Source organism: Cannabis sativa, chromosome 7 (assembly GCF_029168945.1).
Source record: "Cannabis sativa cultivar Pink pepper isolate KNU-18-1 chromosome 7, ASM2916894v1, whole genome shotgun sequence".
NCBI lineage: Eukaryota > Viridiplantae > Streptophyta > Magnoliopsida > Rosales > Cannabaceae > Cannabis > Cannabis sativa.
Genome location: NC_083607.1, coordinates 860,816 through 886,338, shown reverse-complemented (window position 1 = coordinate 886,338; position 25,523 = coordinate 860,816). Strand labels below are relative to the sequence as shown.

Here is a 25,523-nt window from a genome sequence, read left to right as displayed (position 1 = left end):
AGTTCGGCCCTTCACTTAGCAGGTATAATTGGGTGGATTCAGAGGGTGCGAATGAGTAGATTTAAAAGGAGAGTGATGGCAGCTGCCCTTGCTAGCCTAGTTTACAATGTTTGGAGAAGCAGGAATGAATTAATATGGCAAAACAAAATCCCCAATGTTGAACAGGTGGTGATTCAGATTAAAAGAAATGTCAAACAAAGGCTACTTCTTATTTGGCCAAGGAAAGTAAGCAAGGAAGATGTAATGTGGTTTAATAATTTGTAAATTTATATAGATACACATCGAGGCCTCCCTTATTGTGCAATGAATGGCTGATTTCCCCAAAAAAAAAAAATCATCTAAATTTAGTTTATAACACTTAACTCTATAACTTAATTTTTTAACGGTTAAATCCACTGAACCTCCATTCCATTGTGGTTTTTACACTTCTATTTAAAAAAAAAAAAATTGTTACATATCATGGTGGACTGCTCACATGTACATAAATATACATGTGACAAATTTTTAATAAATCCACTTAATATTAATTCTTAAAATATTATAAAAAAATAATTTAAAAATTATAAAAATAAAACGATAATAAAAAGAATATTTTTTTTCTTTTCTCTTCTTTCTAAAATACCCAATTGTCCATCTCCTTCCTCTCTCTCCCCCGATATCACTCTGTCTCTCACCCTCTTTTGCGTAACGGTGCTGTCCAGGCCGTGCTCCGACCACTATTTTCCCCTAGCCTAAAAAACCCAACCCAGTTTCTCTCACTTAGACTCCCTCTCGGTGACACTCTCTCCTCTCTACGAAGGACAGAGACAGAGAGCACGAGGCCCCAATTGTGGTCCTTTGGCCTAATGACCCAAATGGACCTCACCACAGTGGTCCTTGACCTGTGAAAGCTTCGATTTGGATATTGAGGTCAGCGAGGTCGTATGGGGTTCCGACAAGAGGGAGAGCATTGCTAGGTCAAAGGAGTTCTTCAAAACAAAGATAAAAAAGAGTTGTGGGATTTTGATTTTGATTTTTTTCAAATCTAGATCTATGTTTTTTGTTTGTTTGATTTTAGAGAAATGTTGGTGGTGGTAATGGTAGTGGCTTGGAATTCTTTGACACTTATTTGACTAATTTGGAGCAAGTTTCAGCAAGATGTGAAGAAACAAACTTGATGCTCAATTGAAAAAAATATCATTTCATGCTTCAAAAAAGCGTTATTTTGGGTGACAAATTTCTAACAAATGAATTGAAGTGGATAGAGCAAATTTGTTAAGAGGTTTTTTATAAGAGGTTTTTTAAAAATTTCGCAAAAATCTCTAAATCTTTTTGTTCTTTACTAGAGGAAAATCGATCTTTTGAGTTCACCAAAAAATGTCAGGAAGCTTTCGTAACTTTGAAAAAAGTTCTTTATTGGACCTTACTTAGTATATTGTCCTTTGGAAATATTGAGATTCTATTCTTGGATCAATAAGTGTTTGAAATTAGATCAATAAGGTGGTGATCATCTGTTCTTCAAATAGTCATATAGTATAATGGTTTTCTTGTGGTTGTATTAGGTCTTTGACCCTTTGTTGTATGTACAATATATTATATCTGTAAGGCTGTTTGAACTAAAGGAAAGCTACAGAAATTGACAAGGCTTATAATTTCAATAATTATACTAATTCAGTTTAATAATAAATATGGGTCTTATTTATATATTAGGATATCATCTTGATAACACTATTAATTAAATGATTTTGATTCTCTACAACTATCAAAATTTTGATATAAATCAAAATTTAACCTGCATCATATAAAAATATAATATACAACAATACAATCTAGTGACCCCTCAGAGCTTTGAGTCTTTTTTATTAAGTTAATAATGATTATAGTAGGGTTTCTTCTATTCACAACCAAATGATTTTTATGGTTTAATTAAAGTTGTTCAAAAAAAAAATATGATAGCCATGGAATAATGATCTTTTGTTTAACAATAAAGAGAAACTAATTAAATCATCTATTTTCTTTTGTTTAAGTTGTTCATACATCCAATCCAACATATTTGTTAGGTCCCAAATTGATTTTGATCTAAGTAGAAGAGCCTTACCTCAATATATTACAGGCTACAAGAAACTTGTTCCTAAGGAGAGATTATTTAAGTTTGAAAGAATTTGTAAGCGAGTTGTTCCGATCTGATGAGCAAGCTCTAGCTGCTCTTCCAAAGGGAGCATCTCGTAACTGCAAAAGCGGAAATCCCAATAAACTTATATTTGAATTCAGAATGAATGTTAGGAACAAGGGCATAAAAACTTACTGGCACAGAAGTTCACAATCAACTATGCTGTCGGGTCCAGGCCGATGAGCCTTTCCGTTTGAGTGAAACTGGCGAAAAGATCTAGGATTCAGACCAGCAACATGTGGAACAGCATCAACAAGCTTTTTCTGTAGTGATTCTAGTCTACGAAATGTGAGTTCGTCAAGAGGTGCAATACATCCGATGCTACCATCAAGGGTACCAAAGAGTAAGGCAAATCGGTTAGTTTTATCCGATCCTGGAGTTGTTGTCCCTGTTCGATCAGATGAAGAAGTAGAAAGCATTTGTAACCGCAAGAATTTTGTTACATGGGCACCAACATGAAATTCAGCTCTAGAAAGAAGCTTCTGTCCTTTCCAGCTCTCAGACATCTTTGGTGCATAATAAAATATCTGCCAAATTTAACCCATTAAAAGTGAACTTCAAACAATTAAATTGAATGGCATTATATAAACAATGCACTACACAATAACACTAACTTGGATGTTCTTTTGGTCATCCGAAACTACGAGGCTTAGAGTACTTCCGTCAATCAAAAACTCTGTCGCATAGCAATCAAGAGAGCCAAAATCCTTGGCCAATAAACTCAGTTGAGCTCCCTGCTCTTTCCAGTTAAGAAAATATATGCTTTTGTGAACATCACCAAGAAGAATAAAATTCTTCACCTGCAATGCAATGTTGTAATAGGTTACAAGAAAAATTCAGAAATAGTAATCAAATCTTTCTTTTTTTCAATAAATACTTTAAAAAAATTCTACAATGCACCCCTTAAAAGGAATACACTGATGCACCCCTATCTGTTTTGGTATTTGAAATAATGTTTTAGTCAAATTTTTTCTTATGGTCATGTACGTTATAGTTAATTAAAACATTTTGCAAAATTTCGAAAAATTTAAAAAAATTTAACATGTCAAAAACATAGTTTAAACAATGTGTTGTAAGCGTGATTATTCTAGATACCGAAACAAATAGAGGGTATATCAATGCATCTCAAGGGGTGTATTATAGAGGACCCACTACTTTAAAGATTTTAATCTACTATAAGATAGGCTCTGGCTTCACTCTCAGTCTTTGAAAGCCCTGCTGTTCTTTCTATGAAATGAATTTCAAAAAACGTCGAATGTAATGCCTTCGGAATCCCAATAATACAATAGGAAGTAGAAGGTAGCACTTACAATATTCAAGCTGACAACATATAAGGGAGGCGCATCATAAAATGCAATTCCATTTAACTCAGTACCAGTCCACTTGTGTAAAATAATTTTCGGACCAGAAGCAATTAACAAATGGCCTTGAAGAGAAGCTAAAGCAGATATTGCGCCCTTCAACTCCTTAGAGTAAATCTCCGAAACCTGAAATTGAAAGTGAACGTTGGTAGAGAATGTTGCAAGAAAGAGTACAAGATTACATCAAAGTAAATTTGGTAGAGAGAATGTACAGTCTGATCAATTACCGAATTCTGAGAATCATCACCATCTTTTCCTAATGAAAACAAAAGAACTCGTCCTCTACCGGCAACGTCCTCTCCTTGCACATAAGCAGTCCCAATTGCAAGAAGTGTTTCATTTTCCTTGGTTGTTGTGTTCTGCAATTTAGTTTTCAAATACCATCATTACATGGTCATCTGTTTTTATTTTTTGGTGGGAAATCACACAAGTAAGAAAACTAACAATGAGTAAGCAATAATTGATGAAATAAACTTACAAACAATGTAACAACTCGAACTGTTAAGGCATTCTCAGAACTTTGCATCGGAATGGTGGCCTTAGTCTGCCAAGGACCACCAGATTTTTCTGGCTCTAGAACCCGAACCTCAAATTCATCAACAGTATAGGTCCGATGTAAATCATCAGAACTCAAATTATGATTCTCAAACTGATGGGAGACCTCTTGATCAACCAAAGATGACACAACTTGATTCAATGGCTTTTGAACCTACAGAAAATTAGTAGGGGCATCGTTACTTCTTCTGAGATGATCCAGGAGAATAGACTAAAGGCACAGCACAGCACAATGAATCGACTAAAAGATTAATAACAAACTTTTAAATTCTCTGTATGTAATTTTTATATTAAAAAAATCAATGGAAACACTTGAAGACAATTAAAACTGCAAAGGATGTTCGTTATAATAGCCAAATCAACTGCAAATATTGCCTTTATCAAATTCTGTACATGAGCTTCCACTACATGTGAGAAAGAATGCTACCTTACACAAGTGAATAAGCATAAAGGATGTACTAGTAAAAGCATTGAAAAAGTTTGAGGGTAGAATATACTTACAGGAACCGAAACTATGATTGGATACAAATTCTTCTCTGCATAGTAAGTGACCTGATGTGGAGTGCCTTTCAATGGAATCTAATTAGCAAGACAGGAAGCAGATGACCATCAAAACTCCAATAACAAAATTAACTTCGTATTCGAACAAAGTAGAATAGGAAGATGAAAAGTACTCACCTTTTGCACTGGCCAATAGTTGTCATAGCTTGTTATAGGTGGCATTTGGCAAATCTTTAAAATACCCTATAAATTAAACAAAGTCACAACATATTAGCCAGTCTCCAACAATCATTCTATAATCCTCAAAATACGGAAGTGTAATCTATGTAGACCTGTGATGTGACATATATGAATCCATGGTTGCAATTCACATTGTGAAGAACAGTGAAGGCTACAATCGAACCATCGCATAGCTGAAAAAAAAAAAAGATCAAATGAAACATAAAAACAACACTAGCCACAATTCTGAACCAAAAAATGCAATCTAATCTTTAGATTGGCCTCATGAATGATGTTAATTCCAAAATGCTGACCTGAGGATGAATACGGACACGTTCTCTGAATACCATAAACCATGCTGGTCTTGACCCGGTAAGAAACAATCCCTGATAACCAGCAATATTCTTAAAAACACTAATTCTTTGGCATGGCATTCCATCAGATGTTTCCTCTCTAGCATATGTATCCAATGGAACTCGAACAAATCTCAGATTTCTGAGTCTAGATGCACTAATATTTCCCAAGCCAGAAGCATTTTCCTCTGTTTTAGAGGCACTCTCTGGACCTTCATACAGGAAAGCATGGTAACAAAGTATTGTTCCATCAGTCAATATCCCAAGGAGAAAAGGGCGGCTATGCTGTCCAGACCACCTCTGCATGGCCAATTCAACAACTTTCATGTTCTGAACATCTTCTTTATTTCCTTGACCACTTAACTGCTCAGAACTTTTATTCATTTCATTTTGGGGATCCTTCGGTTGTTCTTGCACAAACGTATCAACTAGGTGAGACTTTCCCGATATGAAGTTATCCACAGAAAAAACACAATTAAAACTAGGCACATCATATATTTCAAGGGAACCACTTTCATAACAAACAACACAATATGTATCTCCCTGGTCATGCAAAGCACCATCAGTGCCATCAACTGCCTCATCAACTCCTGTTGAGAGCCAAGCATCCGTACTTGTCTTACGTAGCCATGGTTCGGGCCCTTTATCGTGATAGAGTGTGCATGTAGATATTGACTTGTTCGAACTCTCAAAGGCAGCTGGAGTATTAACAGAAACAGTGCAGGAAGTGGGATCTGCAAACCCAAATCAACAGGCAAATTAGAAAAACGTCAGAAAAGTAATGAGACGGTGACGGAAAACAAAAGAGCACAGAAACATTAGTAGATGAGAGCATAAAAGGACATGTAACGGGAATAATTATAATAATAAGAATAAAGAAAAAAAATTCGAGAATAAAGTCGCATATCAAGATAACTGGAAGTAAATTTGAAATCAAATGCAAGTTTCATAAACTTGTAATGCACTTAAGAAAATCTTGACAAGCATACCTCCAACAAGGAGCCGGATACTTCCGTCAGTCATTCTCAATACTACATATGGATCGGCAATGGAAACAGACATCACCATGGAACTCTCGGAACCAGAGGCAGATTCAGCATTTGCAGCTCCAAAACTGAAATCCTGGGTCATGAAAGAACCATCTAAAATCCGAGCACCGCGTTCGTAAACCTGCACAACTCGACGCCTACACACATTCAAACAGGCAAAAAACATGCACACGTGAATATTAAGCAATTGAGCACAGACATTTGAGTATCGAGAATTTCTTTCCTTCTGTATATATTCACAGCTTGTAAACTCATTCAATACCATTAATGGAATTGTTGCACTAAGATCAAATCAATACGAATCATCAATACTCAAGCACCAACAATTAACACAGACTAACAAAACTTGCAGCCAATCTATGAATTGCTCACGTTCCCTCCACCACTTGAAACTGTTGCTGAATAGATCCACCTCTAATACTTTAAAGCAATAGCTACTTTTTGCTCGTTATCAATATGGTGGTAATCAAAGTAATCATCAATGAGATGAAGCCACCAATGCAGATCATCACCTTCGTCATTCAAAGAAGGTAATACTTTAAACTTCTTTGGGATCATGATAATCCCCTACTACAGTTTGTTTACAATAGGAGGCCACAGAAATAGCTTAGGGCAGGGCTGTTTTATATTCTGTTCTATTTAATGATTTTTCCCTTCTTTTATGTTAGTGGCTGTGTTTGTTTAGAGGGATTCATTTGTAAGATAGCTTGGGATTAGAAGAGTTTGAGTCTAAGGATGGAGCAGCCCTCTCAAAAGGTTGTAATTGGAGAGGAGTCTAGCCTCTCAAAAGCTAGTTGTAACTTTGGCCACTTCTACCAATAAAGAATTCTTTGAGGAATCTAGTCTATTGGTGTTCGAAGTGTAAATAGAAAGTTCTATCACATCACCTGGTGAAAAGTAACCAAGATCGATGACTCTGGAATCAATTGATGAGACTTTGGATCAACTCTACCCACAATAGTACAATACCTCATACAACACTCAAAAATGTAAATCATAGAGAGGATTAAAATTGTAAACGAAATATGGAAAGTAACATGGATAACCTAGGAATTCGAGAGTCTAGTGAGCAAGAAAGAATGCTCTCAAAACTCAAAATTTCAACCTCCATCCTGCCATACCCTCTCTCCTATTTATTTTCTAGTAAGACCCCAACCCAAAGTAACAAACTCTAACAGCCATGAATATACTTTACAATCCTACTAGCCAGCTAACAATACAATCCTAACATAGAGAACATGGTCACAAGTACCCAAAAAACGCAATTCTAGAATCAAATCATCACCTTGAATAGTATCAATATACATATTTAAAGCCTCTTATCATAAGATTCACAAGATAGAGCTCACCTTCCAAACAAATTCCCAGCAGCAATTGTTCTTCCTTGCACATAATAGTCAACGCTCTCAGTGACTTCCGCCAAAAGATCAGCTGTTTCAAGAACCTACCCATCAACAAAAGAATAATCAATTTCCAACAAACTTTAATCTTGATAACATACTAAATCATCCTCAAATAGAAATCTTAACACACAGTAAAAATTGTCTTATTTCTCAAATCATTAGTGTAAAAATACAACGATGCATGAAAAATCATGAATTTGTTACGTAATGACTAATTATGTCCCAAACCTAAGCACAATAATTTATATTCTTAAAAACCCTCAAATTTTACAATATTAATGCTCATTCGTTTGAACAGCAAAATAACCCTTCTCAACAAATAAACTGAGTAAAGGATAACTCAAGTATGGGTTAGGCATTACCATTGTTCGAGCCTCCAGACTTATGATCAAATATGCATGGTACTCATCATCAGCAGAGGTAATTTTTGAGTCAACAGTATGGCTACGTGTGCTCTTGTGGTAAACAGTCCAAATTCCTTTGCAGCCTGGCAGCTCAACCTGCCAAGTTGAAAAAGGAACAAGAATTAACATACAGCCACTAATTATTTTCAGAGAGGCAGTGTTCTTTTATCATTCGAATTCGTGCAAAATATTGCGTTAGCACCAAAATAATAATAATAATAATCTTGAGTTCTAATATATATACATATAAAATAAAATATATGATAACCAAATAATACAATTTATTAACAGCTATGTACATCCCATAGTTGAAAACGAGGTTTGGACCAATTTTAAAAGCAAAGAGTACTTAACAAATATAAAATTGAAAGTTGTTTGTCTCCAATGACAACTCACAGTAAAGGAAAGATATCAGACCTCAGTAATCATTTCTGGGCGAATAGACTGTCGAAGAACAGAGAGGGCGCCGTTTTTTCCATGACCAGAACAACAAACCTGAAGAATCACCCAAGGCAATATGGCAAAAAACTCGTTAGGATAGATATTCATGTTTCGGTGGATATACTAGTAAATTCTACATTTTGGATAACTGGTCCAAGGAAATCAGAAGGTAGAAAGCCTAACATACATCATTGTTCTTTGGATAATAAGCTACGTTCATTATACAGTGGAGGAGGAATAATATAACTCGTGGCATAGTAAATAAAAACTAACCAATTCATAATTACTCTGTTTGGCAATTCCAGTTGCATTTGGATCTGCATTAATACGTAGACCGTAGGAGAAGTCCTTCAAGGGACCAACATTTATCAATGAATCCCTCACTGTAAATGAAAATGACTTCTGCAATCACAATGGAATAGGATGTATTTCAGAACTTTAGGCCACAAATGCAGCAATTAACCTCACAGTAATACTAACAAATTTGAGTAAATCACCAATTTAAAAGCCCTAAGAATGAGAAGAAAATCGATGGCCAAAAGTCTTTCATAACAAGTAACAATAGACTAAGGATGTAGTTATTACTACAATGATGCACACATGAACGACTTCGAGAAAAAGAGGCTCATCTTATAATGTACATAGTAGATATTACTAAATTGCAAAACCAATTGATTTTACTTGTTGGGAAATACATAATTTGGAGCATCCCTTAAGTTCGAAGAAAGTTGCTTTTATGTGGATCCAGTTTTAAGATGTAATTTATTAAGCAAAACACCACCACTTGTACCGATAATGAAGAAGGGGTGTACAATGATTGTAATTGTACCACATTAATCTTCTTCCCTCCTCTTTCTAATTTCAAAGAAAATCACAACAGGTATTAAGTTGGGAAGAACAGTAACCCAGTGAAGTCATCCCAGAATTGTAAATAACCTGAGCTGATTCTGAGTTATTTGGAGCTGAACCATACAAAGATAGCTCCTCACTATTCGCCATATCTTGCAATACATCAGAGGGTGATCTACGCAATCGCTTTGCCGTAGGAGGATCTCCTTCAATATCTCCATCCTGTACATTTACAAACAAGCAGTAACTTTTAAGTTTTAACTAAAATTTCAGAAGGTACTGGAAAAGTAGAGCTCAAAACTAATTACTGGGAAAAATGCGAAACAGTGTTATACTGTTATCTAAAAATATTTTAACAGCAAATTGAATTTACAGAGATACATAAATAGTATTTGTGATTAAGAAGCAGATACTACTAAGCCAAGAAGACCATGTTAGTTTCGACAGAAAGTATCATCAGAGAAACAAGAGTTTCAAGCAAAGTTTTGGATAATTTTAAGAAACTCCAAAAGTTATGGTTAAAAGAAAGAACGCAAAACAGATTTAGTTTAAATGTCACCATATATGTTTTAGAACTTTAAGTCAATGATAGATAAACACAAACCAGTGGCAGAGACAGAAAATATTTTCAGTGAGGCTATCAATTTTTTTTCGCTCCTACCATAAAGGCATTTCTTGTCTTTAGTAAAGAAATTACAAAGTAATTTATGGTGTACATTATAGTTATACTAAGCATCCTGCTTATTTTAAAAAATTCTGAATAATTTATGTATCATAAAGTATTTTAACTTACACGCATGCATGCAAAAGACTATTTAAAACTTTATTTTTGATATCATAAAGTATTCAGAATATCTTAAAAACGGACAGGATGTCTATTACAAAACCTTAGTCCTTATACTCACAATGACACACCAAAGCAAAACATTATAGTCCACCCCAGCTATTGTGTATTCATTTTTCACAACTAAAAAATAAATATATGCATATCACAAATAATCTCTCCCATTTGTTAAGTCTTTTTATCAAGAAACAACTAATTTACAGGATCAAAAACTAAGTTGACCATTAGTTAATTAATGATGATATAAGATGAAATACAAATTTCCGCTCAGTGAGGGGTTGGATTTCTTTTTCCAAGAGAACTTGAATAAAAAATGAATCAAAGGACTTCTTACTTTCATTTAAATGTGGATGCGGTTTTAAATATTAGTGGTATAATTTATTATGTTTGGCCTTTGGAATTGGGTATGATGACCGAATTGAGTGAGGACTTTATACACATTTATAGTCAAACAAAGACTTAAATAGAGCTAACTAATATAAAAGTTTTCTCATATAACTGAGTGAGGGCTTAAGCGTACACAATGGCCTAAGTCCCTCCGTCCGTAGATATAAGGTGAAACATAATGTTGTGAACCGATTCAATCCATTCCAAAAGCAAAAGGGAGTGTTCGAAGGGGGAGGAGAATCTCATTTTGTATAGGCTAAGGTCTACACCAGTGAGACCTGACCCCTAAAAGGTACAATCCAAGGAAAATTAGAAGTACATCCTAAAAATTCTTATTTTATTTTCTCATTGGATTTCATTAGCTATTTCATATGTTTAGAAAGTTATTTCTAGGCCACAAAGATATATTTATTTCTTTTTTCGAAAAGGAGAAAAGGGTCACTTGTCTTAGACTGACCCCGATTCTAATTTGTTGAAAAGCCTCACATGTGGTAGAGGAAAACCGTGGTTACAATGAAAAGTAGCACAAAACATAGATAATTCAAGGAAAGTGTGAATGAATGTCATACTAGAAACAACAATAAGAACACAATCACAGTATAAAAAAACTCAAATAACTCAGTAAATCAGAAAATAAACACCCTTAAATTATTTTACATCAAATAACCAGATATATTGATGCAATAATCAATAAATATGTCACTTACATAAGTTCATAAAATCCAGTGGGATGGAAGCATATGACCCCACGAGACCCTATGTGGCGAAATCATAAATACTAAAAAAAGGAATAGATGAATCGTGAATGTTATCTAGAGTTAAGAGGAGAAAACTTTATTAGGTTCTACCATACCTCATCTTTCAAACCAGAAGACAATATTGCTGTCCCCAATCCACAAGTAAACTGCACAAGCAAACTATCTCCCAACCTACTTCCTAGAAACAATAATGAATTTCCTATTGTTGTAATCCCCTACCAAAAAAAAAATATAGAAAAAGTGTTAGCAGATTGTGAGATGCAACTGCAGTTGTTATTACAGAAATGAAGTCCAAAGGACTGGCAATATGCATATCTAACAATAACAAATAGCATAACATTCTAACATTTATGACTAACCGATGTCAGTACTGAAGCTTTTGACTTTGAAAGATCAAGCTTCTGCACAACCCTGCAGATTATAATAATATGATAGTTGTAAAACAGAGTTGGTGAACAACAAAAATCAATTTTCATTAGAAAAGGAAAAAAATAAGAAATCCTCAATTATTTAAATGAATCTCTCCTGGAAACAAGGGATAAATAAGTTAATCAACCATGTAGGTGAGATGGAAGGATAAAACACAAGTTTGGATTCATCAGCCGACATAGAAAAATCAACTAAAGTACGATGCCTACAATTACCTTCCATCATACACTAGGGTCAGCAACAAAAGCTCGCCAGTTTTAGTTGATAATAAGGCCACATCATTTGACAGCCAAGTTGCATTGGCAGCATCAAGCTCCACACTAAAAGGAGATTTAGGGATCTCTTGACTGAAATAAAACATAAGAAAACAAAAATAGAATGTATGAAAACAAAAACTAACGAGAATAAAAAAGAATAATACAAAGCATCCCAATTTATACATCGTATAAGGAAATAACTCAAAATTAGCATATTTCACTTCATAATTAATTTTATTTATAAAAAATTAAATAAAGAGAAAACGATAATGAAGGGCATTATGTAGAGTTTGACCTGTTATCGGCCGAAACTGCATAGCTGTTTAAACCCAATGCGCATGAGGTTGACTGCACAAGGTTGGCTTCATCCATCAGACCATTTCAAATCGGAAGTCAATTTTACTCGAACCTTAAATGTACACAAACAAACAAAAAATACATACCTGACTATGATAATGAATAGTATTTGTACAAATTACTAGAACACCGCCAATTGGCGAAGGAACAGCAAGTAGCTTGTAGGCATCATTGGGCAGATTCTAAAGAGGAAAAAGTTCCAAAAACAAAACAATGAATTGTAAATATTATTTACACAAGAATAAACCAGCAGAAAATGATATTTCCTTCAATGTTTTCCTAATAATATTAGCGCAAAACGTTAAAACTATAAATTAAAATCTTAGTTAAAAAAAATAATGTTCGAACTTCATAGCATTTAAGTAACTTGCAAGTTGCAAGTACAAAGTCATAAAATTAATCACCATTTAAATTTAGGTTTTCCATCCAGAATGATACAAATCTTTGACTATGAATGTCATATTTTCGATTGCCAAAATTTAGCAAATAATACTATTGAAGTTATCAACAACTTGAACTCATAAGCCTTACCCCAATTGTACACTTATAAAGCTGGTTGTGTCTTTCATAAGAGTCTCCATTGGAGATGGCATGCATTGATAAAATACAGCTAACTTGGCAAAAAATCACCTCCAATGGTGTTCCAAAAGTTTGGCATACAATATAGATGCAAAATTTGCATCACAATAAATACTTTACTTTTATGCCATTTTTATTATTTTATAATTTATAATATAATTGTATTTAGTTATGAATACCAATATAGCATATAACGACCACTTTCAATGATTAGCTTAAGAATTCTGATATTTTATTCATAATACTTACAACAGCTGACCAAATAAGAGGATGTTGCTTCAAAGATGTGCTGATACTAAGCGCCGAAATCATACAAGTGTGGTGTTTCCAAGAGACACGCCCAGCCCAAGTAAGCTCTCGTTCATGAAGGATGACCATCACAGGCTCAATATAACCTGAGTGAAATTTGTCCATGAATAATATAACATAAAAAGCCACCTAAAGCAAAATAACAATAAATCTAACATTAATGAAACCTTAAAGTAAAAGGCTAATTAATCTAACCACAAAAAACCTTATCAACAAGCACATTCACTTTAGTTGTATATTAAGAGCTTATTCTAATTTTCTAATCGTACAAGTTACCTATGCATAGCATTTTATTATAAAATAAAACTTGACTTTCTCCTCACTTTACAAAAGAAAAATCATCATTGTGTGCACAGTATAAATTTTGGACAAAAATATAGATTTCAAGCCTAGACAACAAAATGTAAAAGATATTACATTTCGAGGAACAAGCATATGAACTTTTTGAAATCAATTCCAGATGGTCAATCACCAACCAAAAGCCAAACAATGACAAAGCAATAAACCAATTCTACTTTTTGGCTACTCACCGTGTACGAAAATGAAGTCTTTTATATGCTTCATGTCAAGATCACGCAGATTAATTATGTAAGATGATTCGATGCGAGCAGAAACAGCACCTCCAGAACCCAAAGCATCTTCTTCCCCAACCAAACCAGAACCAGCCTGACAACCATAGTTCCAACATTGCAGGAAAGAGGCATACTTAAATTACTTTTTAAAAGAAATACATATATGAAACCAATAGGCCAAAAGTTTATTGTCAAAAGTAGAACTTGCTTGCAGAGGAAGCTAAAACACACCCACCCCCAATTATTTTTAAAGAAAACAAACTTTCAAAGTTATCGAAATTTTCTCAGAATTAGCCCTTAAAGCAAAGAAAAGTTTCATGCCCAGCACATTTCTTTCTTTGCTTCAAAATCTTTGGGAGTATTTTTACATCGTGTATGCTTAGCGCCTTAACAATGAACTATTTTCATCGCACATAGTATAAGATTGTGATAGAAGTTGAAAAGATAATTAAAACAAACCTGAGTGGGTTTGAGCATTATCATTTGTATATCATACACAAGAACACTTGCACATCTTCCTTGAGGATCAATCTTTACCAATGGACCTCTCGCAAATGATTCTCTGCCTCTTTTCAGATGAAGCCACTCTGGACCCTCAAAACAGTGCATAGAGCTGAAAATTCAATACTATAATTAAGCATCATAGACTAAAAAAAATAAAATCAAAAAACCACGAAATGTAAGCTAATAAAAGAAAAATTGCAGGCCTGTTAACTTGACAAAAGAGTAGAGAGAGGTGGGTGGGGAGGCAAAATACACAACTACAAACAATTTGATGGTTCCTCTAGACAACATAAAGTATCGAGCCAGTAAGATTTTAAATTCTAAAGTCACCAAATTCTCAGAGGCTTTTCTTTTCACCCAATGCTTGAATTCGATCTTTTAATGCTAGATACTTTCTATGGGGACAGAAAAGGCTTCGATTACTAATTTTCCCATGTGCCAATTTTCTAAATTATATCAATCTCAGGAACATTATTCAAACCAAAAAAAATGCAGTAATAAAGAAAAACACTTTGCCCCATGTTAACAGGGATCACCTTTCCCCACCTTGTACGAAGTCCATTGGTAGAATCATCAAATTCTAAAACGGAGATTTTGGCATCTCGAAAGCTCAAAATTATAGAATCTCTTCTTCTAGAGCCATCACCACTTCCAGAAGGTATTACTGCCATTGTTTCCACATTACCATGCAACCTACAAAACAATGTCAACGAAGCTGATAAGGCTTCAAACGCACCTAGTAACAAATCAATGACTTGGATTGTAAATTGGGGAAGAACCTATAATGACAAGCAAGCTCTAGAGAAACCCCTGATATGCCATCCATGAATCCACCACGTTTGGACTCTGCCTGAGCCTTGGAAATTCTGCTATCCTCTTCTTCTTGAACTCTCACAATGTAAACTTCGAGAACATTGCCAGCGGTGACAACAAGGTTTGGTACCGGACCAATTTCGCGGTGAGAGGCCGGGGGGACGTCAGAGTCGAGGTCATCGGACTGAATGGGAGTGACGCGAGGGACAAAGTCCGCGCGAGAGTGAGTGACGAAGCCTGAGGCACAATTCTCGATCCCCGTGGGCCAATGCATCATCTTGTACGCTGCGAAACTCATGTTTGGAATGGAGGAAAGTGAAAGCTAGGGTTTTGGAGGGATTGAGGGTTTAAACCAGCAAACAGAACCCAATGTTGCTGAAAATTGTGATGACAACAAGCAAATATTATGAGTAAATTGCGATAAAACTCCCAAAATTTTAACTTCACTATCAATTAACCCTCAAAATTTAAATCAAAATCCCCAAAACTCATGTTCTTTTAGCATTTAGCCATTTCCATTCATCTTTTGCAGTTAAGTGTCACGTTGACTATCCATATATTACCAGTAAATTGCGCCAAAACTCTCAAAATTCCAAACTTTAGCAACAAAACCTCCAAAACTTATATTCTGTTAGCATTTAGCTATTTCCATCTGAGATGGTATACAATTGACACAATTTAATTGATTCACGTAAATAAATATTAAAATAAAAAATATACATATAAAATTGTTTGAAAATTAAATTTTATTTAATGAATAAAAGAATTCAATTAAAAACTTAAAAAGGAAAACCCTAAAATTTAGAAACCTTAAACTAGACATTTCTCATTTGAAAACCAGTTAAAAGAAAAGCATAACAATTAGCAATATAATTCTCACAAACAATAAGAACAGTCCAAATTACAATTCCCATTCATAGCATGAAATGGATGAAACAACGTGTCAAGGACTATTTCAAGAGCATGAAACAAGATTGGGAGCTCCTCCATTCATAGCGCCTGTCAACGTTAAGCATTGAAAAAAATAAGAAATGGATGTCGAAATCATAGAGCTCACATAGATGCCATGAAATCTCGGCTCCGACGAGCTCCTAACGGCGACGGGATAATGACATGCGTCTTGGGATTTTCGAGGGCGGAGGTTCTCCGATGGTGCGACTGAGAGAGTGCGGCTGGAGAACAGGATGAAGGAGAGTGAGGCTGAGAGATTGGGCCAGTGGGCCTGTGGGCCAATGGGCCTTTGAGCCTCTTTGGTTTTGCTCAAATGCTTGCTTTTTAGGGGTTTTTACAAAAATGGCAAATTTACAATTTTATTGTCATAATTTTTTACAAAAATACCGTTATTTTTATAAAACAATCGTAAAATAATAAAACAGAACAATTAAAACAATAGTGAAACAATTAAATAACAACCGTAGAACAACAATGAAATCTTAACACAATATACAGTATAAAACAAACATATAATTTTTAAAAAAAAAATTCGCCTCAAAGTAAAAAAATTGAAAATTCCTCTATGTAGTGTAAAAACCCCTACTTTTAATACACAGGTTTCTAATTTAGTTTCCCTCAAGTATATATATGCTATACATAAAAATAAAAAAAAAAAAATACAATTGGAACTGATGCATTGCGAGTTTCTAATGCTTTAAATGCTTCATTTTCAGATTGATCATATTTACATATGTAATTTTTTATGTAAGTTGATTTTTATTCTTCTTTTCTGGATTTATTGTTTCTCATGCTAAGAGAAATATTAATCAAACTGCTCATAGATTAGTAAAATACGCTATGTAGTTGGATGAAAATATTTGTTGGATAAAGAAATTTCCTATTTAAGTTTATTTTTTTTTTTTTTGATAATTCCTATTTTAGTTTATCTGTTGTTGTTGTAAATGACTTTTAATTTAAAATAACAGTGAATCTTCTCAAAAAAAAAAAAATATATATACAAAAAATTAAAGATAAAATAATGATACAAATACTTTCTAATTATACACTACAATTAAATTAAATGTGATTCCCACTCAAAATATACAGTAAACATTATACATTTTCTCTGAGTTTTTTATTCAATTTGTGCGGAAATATAATATTTTGTCAAAAGATTTTATGAGAAAAAATTAAAAAAAAAAAAAAGAAAAAATAAGAAAAATAGTATAAGGTAAATGATTACCTTAAGAAGGTAACTAGTTACCATAAACTATTTTTCCATATTTTTTAAATTTTTTTATTTAATTTTAAATTTTTCTCGTAAAATATTTTTTTGAAAAAGAAACTATCTTTTTGTAAATTTTGCCCAAAAATATAAAAACATAGAAATAAAAAAATCTCTAAATATATAATCAGTGATCATAATGATCAATTTGTTGAGCCAATTCTATGGTGAGTTTGTTGGCACGATCATCATGGCCTCCTGCAAATGTATACACTCGAAATGCAAACTCGAAAGCCCTCCAAAGCAATTTACTATTTGATTTCATTCTTTCGCTTGTTCTTTTATTCTCTTCACCCACCTTATTATAAGCTTCTCTCCTCTCCTACAAATGAAATATCTAATTATACTACAAAACAAATCAAAGTTTATTTTATTTTCTTTTTCGACTTGGGAATATTAGTAAAACCTTAAAGAACCATCGATGGTTCTTTAAGGTTTTACTTTGAATTCAAAGTTCGATCGTATTATTATTAGCCCAAAAAGATTGAAAAACAAAAGCATATATACCTTTAATGCCAACTCCATGCAGCTTGAGGAAACATCCACCATTGATTCTTTTATTGTTATTAGGATGTTGAAGTCGAAATGAACATTATGGGTTTTGAATTTCACGGATTCTTCCTCTTTGGTGCGTTCTAGGGTTTCTACTTCTCCTTTAATCTACATGATATATATATATATATATATATATAAATTGTTGTATCTTTCATATTTTTAGTATCAAAATAGTTATAATTCCACTTTTGATAAAATTTGAAAAAATTTACAGTACAAAAAAAATATAATGCAAACAATTTGTTTCACACTCGTAAAAAAAATAAACACACGTATAATAATTATTTAAACATTAATTACTTTCGGCACTCCAAATTATTTTGAATTATCAAATACTGAAAATATCGATACACTCATTTTTGATGTATATCTAATCCATCCTTCCAATTTAAAATAGAGGAAATAATAAATTTTATGGATTTTTATAAAATCTGTGAAAATATGGGAAAAATTTAAGAAAAAATTTAAAATTATAGGAAAAACAAGTAAGAGTAACCAGTTACTCTTATGGTAATCAGAGAGATAATCAGTTACCTCCATAGGGTAATCAGGTACCTTACACTATTTTCACCATTTTTTTAAGATGTTTTTTATTTTCTAACTTAAAACTCATAAAAATGAAAATTCCCCTTTAAAATATGTAGTCTAAGCCTTAGGTATGATCTTTGTTATAAAAGGGGGACTTTACTTTCCCCAACAAAATGGGTCTTAAAATTTTGGCTAATTAGCAATTTTTCTCCCCGAACTTTGACATATACCAAATCATGCCCCCTGAACTTTTTTTACCGTTAAAAATTCCTCCTGAACTATTGAGATTGTTAAATTTAAGGACTTTTTTCTAATTTCATTCAATTTTACTATTTCAGGTACTAAATCATGCTCCCCAGACTTTGATATCTACCAAATCATGCCCCTCAAAATTTTATATGTATTAAATCATGTCCCCTAAACTTCCATCCATGTTAGAATTTTTTCACTAAAATTAGATAAAAGTCCTTAAATTTAACAATCTTAATAGTTCAGGGAGAATTTTTAACGACCAAAAAAGTTCATGGGGCATGATTTAGTACATGTCAAAGTTCGGGGGGAAAAATTACTATTTAGCCTAAAATTTTAGACCAATACCATTTTTCTACACAAAAGGGTCTCAAAATTTAGAAAATTACCATTTTCTAAATAATAGTTTGAAACTATTGCATTTTGTATTGGCCTTTCACATGCCATAAACCCTCCCTATCTCTCAATTATTATATATATATATATGTATAGTTTCTACAAAAGAGAGTAACAAAATTTAGAAAACTATCATTTTTATGTGTTGAGAGTTTAGATTGGAGTGTATCACCTTGTCAAAGTAACGATCAAGCTTGTCAAGGAGTTGGCCCATTGGGCTTTCAATCTTCCAATTTCTTAGCTCATTGATTATGTTGTCAAACTTTATGTATAATGAAGATGAAATTCTCAATGTCTCCAACTTCTTTATAGGAAACCCTTCAAACCTTGACAACACCTAATCACAATTAAACCCTCAATCATCACACTATATGAATATATATTTAATTGTAATAATTAATAATATATAAGTATTATCAGGGCCGACCCAAACAGGTTGGAGGCCTTAGCCGAAAAATTAAAATTGGACTTTGAAAAAAAAAAAATCAATCAATAATTTACAAATTCAGCATAAAAAAATGTTACATTAATTCTAGAATAAGCAAAATTTTTAGAATTATATGTATTTAGAACCACAAATATTTTTATCATTTTTTTTTTTTGTAAGTGCATGTTTGTTGTTATGAACATTTATTATCTATACATTATAAATAAATTATTATATCATGCATATATAGGGATGATTAAAAAAATGAATCTTTTAATATAGGGAGAATAATAGCTCAAACTGCTTAATATGCTTAGGCCAACCCTGAGTATTACCTGTGTTTCATCAGTTAAGTTTTCAAGAACTAATTCCACATTTTTGTGGAACTTCAAAAGCTTATCCTTGTCTTTTGTTTCGAAACAACTAATGGAAGATTTCAGCTCCAAGATGGGATTTGTGTACTTTTCAACATCTTCTTCAATTTTTCTAAAGTATGCTGACCTAACATTTACATAGCATAAATTTAGTGTAATGAAAACTATAATCTTGAGATATTATAATACTTTTTTATAACACTATATTTGTATACCTTTTTGTTATCTCTGCTAATGCATCAGCCATTCCTTGCTTTCCACCATTTGTACCACTTCTTATTCCATTATTTTTTCTCCCATTAGGGTTATTATTGGTCCCTTCCACCTTGCTTTTGAGACGACGATATAGGTTTCCAATTTGAGTTGATCTCTTTAGTTTACTATCTGTTTTCTTAGGTCGCAAGGATATTTTTGCACCGAATGGAGGAGGTGGTGGCGGCGGACCACCTCTAATATTTCCAATTGCCTTAGGTGGTGGTGATGGTGCCGGTTCTCCTCCTTTTGATGGCAACAAAGGCGTTGGTGGTTGCTCTAATACTGCTTTAGAAAGTATTGTTTTCGGGTGTTCAAGTAATGGTGATGACCATTTCGATTTTGTAACCAATAACCCTTTTGAAGAATCTTTTTCCAATGCCATATTTGAAATATTATCACCATCATCTAATAATATTGTCTGATTCATATCTAAATTTTGACTATTTTTTTGCCCTAAAATTGTAGAATTATTATCAAAGCCTAGTGTATTTTGTGAATAGTGAAGCCACAAATGCTTATTAACAACATCAATTGGATTCAACTTCCCCAATGCTTGAACTCTAAGTGAGAAAAGAAGAGGAGAAGCACTACCCGAAACCCTAGCAACCTTCTTATTTGCTTCATTAAAATCATCACGAGCTAACTCAGACAGGACCGAAGTTGGGGTGTCCGGGGAAATATATACATCACTTGAGAACTTCTCAAAAGAATTTATTCTTGAAATGTTGTTCTTTGTAATCTGATCATCATCATTATGATCATTCTCATCCATGTTATAAACTTTCTCTCTTGCCATCTTAATCATATACTATAGTTTTCAACAAAAAGTAAAATTATTAATCACAAATTAAAATATATATATATATATATATATCCTATTTGAGTCAATAATTAATCTGTATAATTAGCCTACAATCAAATTATTTAAGTTATAATTTTATGAAAAAATAAACAAAAATTAACATATAGATCAACCTATGCATGCTTCGATCTTGTCATCATTAATTTCTATAATTAATAATGATTTAGAAAGTATTTTTATTTGACATATATGTATGTAAGATCGATCGATATATATGACTCTAATTTCTGTTAATAATATATATAGAAGCTTAAACAAGTTGTTCATCATATTAATCATCATATATATATATATATATATCAAAATTGAAAAAGAGAAATTCTTTGTAATAATAATATATCTTCCTATATATATATTCAAACATGTAAGAACTTGAATTCAACCATAGGGTTTTTTAATTTTATTTATGAACATCTATATATATGATATATATATATATCCACTACTACAAAAACACCCTTTAGAGGCGGTTTTTAAGCCCTTTAGGCGTCGGTTTTCGCGAAATTCGCTACCGACGCCTATCAGGGCGACGCTAAAGGGTTTATTTGAACCGACGCCATATATACCCCTATGGCGTCAGTTCCTAGCTAGGAACCGACGCCATAGGGGTCCCTATGGCGTCGGTTCCTATCAAAAAACCGACGCCATAGGGGGCGTAGCAACCGACGGTAAAGGTCTCGCGAATTTCAGTTTTTCGATTTTTTTTTTAATTTAATTATATTATTTTAATTTTATATTTATTAATTTATATACATATTTATTTAATTTAAATTACATATTTATTTAAATTTTAAATTACATATTTATTTAATTTAATTATATATTAATTACATTTTAAATTAAATAGTAATTAAATTTGGGTAAAAACATAATTTGATTTCATAAAAATAATTAAATATTACACAAACATGTAAAATTAGTTAAAAATATTAATAAGTTAATAAATCTAATTACAAGTTAATCTATAAAAATTACATAATGAAGAAAAATTCTTCGACCTTTGAACCTCAATCGTCACCGTGAATCACCGCCATCAATTGTTCGATCCACTTTCGCTGTAGTGGTAAAATTTCTGTTTTTGGATCGTATTGCTTCTGACCCCCAAACTGTTAAAAAAATTAAAAATTTATATTAGTTTATGTATATGTATATTATATATTTGTTATTATAAAATTTATATACTATGATCAATAATTAAAACTTACAGCTTTTTGATCTTCTATGTAACGGTTGGGGTTGGCACGTGCGACGATGTCGATCATATATTTCAAAACATAAAAACCGCATTCTTGGCTTTTAGGTTGTCTTGGACGATTTGCTTGTGCAATTCCTTGCCACGGGCCAAGATACTGATGTGCGTCCCCTATATACATGAATGCCCTGTTTGGAAAAATTATATTAGCATTTCAATTCGTTAGTTAATTTAAATTCGTTACATAAGAAGTCATTAAATAATTACCTTCCGATCATTTGTTCTATTTCTTCGGGAATTGGGCGGCCTTTTAGAGGGTTTAAATGGATAATTTTCTTTGGCGCAACCACCACTAGCGTCCAATGCATCCTAGAAAATTATATTGGAATATAAGTAAGATAGTATAAAAATAATTTGAAGACATAATATAGAAATGAACAATTAGCACTAAAGAATTTAATAAAGTTTACCCGATATTCCAAGGAATAAAGAACATGTGGTGGTTGCCGTTCATTAATGATAACCAATTAGCCAATCGTCTTGCCGCATCGTCAAAAGATCGACTACGTTCTTCATCGCCGATCCCATTACCTTTGTGAGAAGCTCGGGTCGTAAAACTTGAAAATTTTTCTCGTACCGTTGATGCTCTCCCATATGTGCTCGCCAAAAAAAGTGTTAGTGCCTTATAATAATTTAACTATAATTTGATATAAGGTTAATTAGATTAAAGAAGAGTATACATCATTCCAAACAAGCATTCCCCGGTTGCCGATGTAGTCACACGTAGCAACTCCGTCGCAAATCCTCTCCGCATAACGTGATCTCGGGTACGCGTGCAATGAATCCTCGGGGGACGGGGAATTGTGATTATATCACGTTTATCTTTGAGCCTTAGGAATTCATGAATCATCCATTTCAGCGAATTAGGGATCAACGCCATCTTCTCTTCCGTGAACAACTCATCTTCCCGTGCACCACGGCTTTGTGGAGAAAGCATCGGAGCTTTCCCCTTTGACGCATCACGTCTTGAGGGCGGTTGAGCGAGTGGACCCTAAACAAAACGAACATAATATATATATATATCAAATTTTATCTAATTTCTACCGAAATTTCGGCAAAGATAACGGTTGTAATTGAATGATCCCAAAAATTTTGAACATGGCCGTATAACGACAAATAACACATATATAACGGTAGTTTGTTCATCCATCCCACCGCAAAGACATATATTCGCAGAACCTACTTCACTACGGATGAATATTGAAGATATTCAAACTCCACTAATCATTAATAATTAATTTCGAGTTGAGAAGTTACCTCGGTTGTTAAAATTAAGTGTTTAGGCCAAGGAAGGAACATCTCGGTACACGTCCCTAACATATCTGAACTCTTCAAGTGGGACTGGGATTTCAGCGTCCTCTTGCAGGATTTCTGAAACCATGATCCGAGCATGTGAATCATCGTAATCCTGGCAGTGAACTTTGACCACACCCACATGCTCGTACAAATACCCTCGGCCACAATATTGTCGATGTTGTCAGAGCAGAGATGTACTTGCTGAGTAAGGGCCGCTTGGTCATCAAAATTGTATAGGATACCTTGGTCGTTGAGGGAAATGAACTCCTCAGCATAAATTTGTGGTTGTACCTCATCCCGAGGAGCGTATGGTTGTGGAACATACGCCTCACCAGCCCACCTCTCCTTCTTCCTCTTGTTCGGCGGCGTTCTCCGTCGCTTAAGGGATTGGACTTCGGCTTTTAATTGTTCAATCTCCTTCGCTTGCCGAGCCACAACATCGTACACTTCCCTTTTCTTCCCGCCGAACAGCTTGAGATGCCCCGGTCGTGAACCTACAAATCATAAAATGCAAATTAGCAACGATTTCATTTGTGTAACTAAATAAATAACATTTGAAGTAATAGCATACCCGGCAGCCCCGACACGTCCAGGATGCTGCGGTGTCCCGAGCGCCCGCGTGAGGATATCGTTTTGGCCCCGGACCCGAATTTGTCCCCGACTAAGCTTCTCCTCTAATCGAGCCTAATGCACGCATATATTCAAGCAATTAGTATATGAATTATATACACTAACTCTAATTGAATTATATATTCAAGCAATTAGTATATGAATTAATATATACTTACTATCTTCTCGGCAATTTCCTTGTCGTAATCAGTGACAAGTTTTCTACTCTTGGTGCGAGATTTAATCCAAACACGGTGGCGGGGAGGATCTGCAACTTCGAGGTCCTTTTTCTACATAACGTTATAACAATGAAATGAGTACCAATTAAATTGTATAGCACATTATAGCACATTAAATTTTTAGTATTACTTACCACAGCTTCCCGTACGTTCACCATCCCACTCCGACCACTTCGATGTCTGGATTGAATTTTTGAGGAACGTTCACGTTGCACCTTACTCAATTCCTACAATGCCAAAAAAATACATTAGATACATGTACTTGTATTTAAGAGTTTATCTTAGTGTTAATATAATTAGCGTACCAGAAATTCAGGAGTTAGTCTACTTTCAACAAATTTGCACCAATCGCCAGCCGTCGATCTCCGGTGCTTTTCGGGGACTTGTGCCGCCGTCCCGCATCATTCTCTTTCAACGCGGGCATTATGATGTCTTTTGTCATCCTATTCTTGAAGTCTTTCATTAACTTCCCAGCTAGGATGAGACAATCATGTTTGAAGGTGTCCGGCACAATGAACCCCGTCTATTTTGAAGGAAAACAAACACGGTTAGAGTCAACATTTGGAGTAATAGAAAAACAAATCAAAATTCTAACAAATAATAGCTTACCTGAATGTCTTTCCAAACTTGATTTTTCAGAGTCTGGTTGACTTCTTTCCAATTTTTATAAGCCAACCCTATTGTCTGCCGACATCTGACTCCCAGAGTGGATACGAGCTTCGCGTAGCTTTTTCCACAGTATTGACCTTTATCATTAACTTCGAGGGCCACTCTTTTGCCCTGATCCATTAGTTTGGATATTTCATTCATTTGCGTCGGCCCTCGTGTAGGTATTGTGGTTGGACACTCATTTTCTGCTCCCGAATCAGATCCTGATTCCGAGTTCGCCATGTCTACACCATTAACAAACAAACTTCAAAGTTAGCTATATATATAACAAGTAGTGTATATGAAATATTAAAAGCATAAACAATATGTTAATGATTTAGGAACATTCACAACCACAATATAAAGTAAGCTATATGTCAATGATTTAAGCATAAGAAATGTGTTTTTTGCTTTAATTTACTTTTATTATTTTTATCTGTTATTGCATTTGTATTCTTCTTCCATAATTAAGTAACTTTTTTTTTATTACTATTATTATGTGTAATGATGAATGACTTTTAG

General features: G+C 33.7%; 2 protein-coding genes and 2 long non-coding RNA genes across 5 annotated transcripts; all 4 read right to left on the bottom strand.

Annotated features, from left to right (window-relative positions):
• Positions 1-1,932: 1,932 nt before the first annotated feature.
• LOC133039953 (cleavage and polyadenylation specificity factor subunit 1) lies at positions 1,933-16,346 on the bottom strand. 2 transcript variants are annotated; one of them, XM_061119109.1, is made up of 27 exons: positions 16,151-16,346; positions 15,060-15,468; positions 14,827-14,973; positions 14,236-14,389; positions 13,735-13,870; positions 13,145-13,290; positions 12,403-12,498; positions 12,255-12,307; positions 11,918-12,049; positions 11,633-11,684; positions 11,369-11,488; positions 9,372-9,506; positions 8,709-8,837; positions 8,412-8,489; positions 7,953-8,090; positions 7,537-7,631; positions 6,128-6,324; positions 5,100-5,872; positions 4,899-4,979; positions 4,744-4,809; positions 4,567-4,644; positions 3,989-4,219; positions 3,738-3,869; positions 3,460-3,636; positions 2,764-2,949; positions 2,285-2,676; positions 1,933-2,208 (listed from the first exon to the last, which is right to left on the bottom strand). In XM_061119109.1, exons 2-27 carry the CDS (start codon positions 15,389-15,391, stop codon positions 2,094-2,096), a joined length of 4,371 nt encoding a protein of 1,456 aa, XP_060975092.1. In that variant the 5' UTR covers positions 15,392-15,468; positions 16,151-16,346; the 3' UTR covers positions 1,933-2,093. The 2 variants fall into 2 exon arrangements, with proteins under 2 accessions (XP_060975092.1, XP_060975093.1); XM_061119110.1 differs by lacking the exons at positions 15,060-15,468; positions 16,151-16,346 and having other exon boundaries at positions 14,817-14,958.
• Positions 16,347-17,259: 913 nt separating this feature from the next.
• On the bottom strand, positions 17,260-21,072 carry LOC133029113 (uncharacterized protein At4g04980-like). Its single transcript, XM_061101592.1, has 5 exons — positions 20,056-21,072; positions 19,802-19,967; positions 19,212-19,376; positions 17,819-17,971; positions 17,260-17,633 (listed from the first exon to the last, which is right to left on the bottom strand). Exons 1-5 carry the CDS (start codon positions 20,898-20,900, stop codon positions 17,439-17,441), a joined length of 1,524 nt encoding a protein of 507 aa, XP_060957575.1. The 5' UTR covers positions 20,901-21,072; the 3' UTR covers positions 17,260-17,438.
• Positions 21,073-21,873: 801 nt separating this feature from the next.
• Positions 21,874-22,637, bottom strand: LOC133029112 (uncharacterized). Its single transcript, XR_009683321.1, has 2 exons — positions 22,417-22,637; positions 21,874-22,337 (listed from the first exon to the last, which is right to left on the bottom strand). It is a non-coding gene; the product is annotated as an uncharacterized LOC133029112 (long non-coding RNA).
• Positions 22,638-24,192: 1,555 nt separating this feature from the next.
• On the bottom strand, positions 24,193-24,703 carry LOC133029111 (uncharacterized). The gene is made up of 3 exons (XR_009683320.1): positions 24,659-24,703; positions 24,488-24,580; positions 24,193-24,404 (listed from the first exon to the last, which is right to left on the bottom strand). It is a non-coding gene; the product is annotated as an uncharacterized LOC133029111 (long non-coding RNA).
• Between the last annotated feature and the right edge of the window lie 820 nt (positions 24,704-25,523).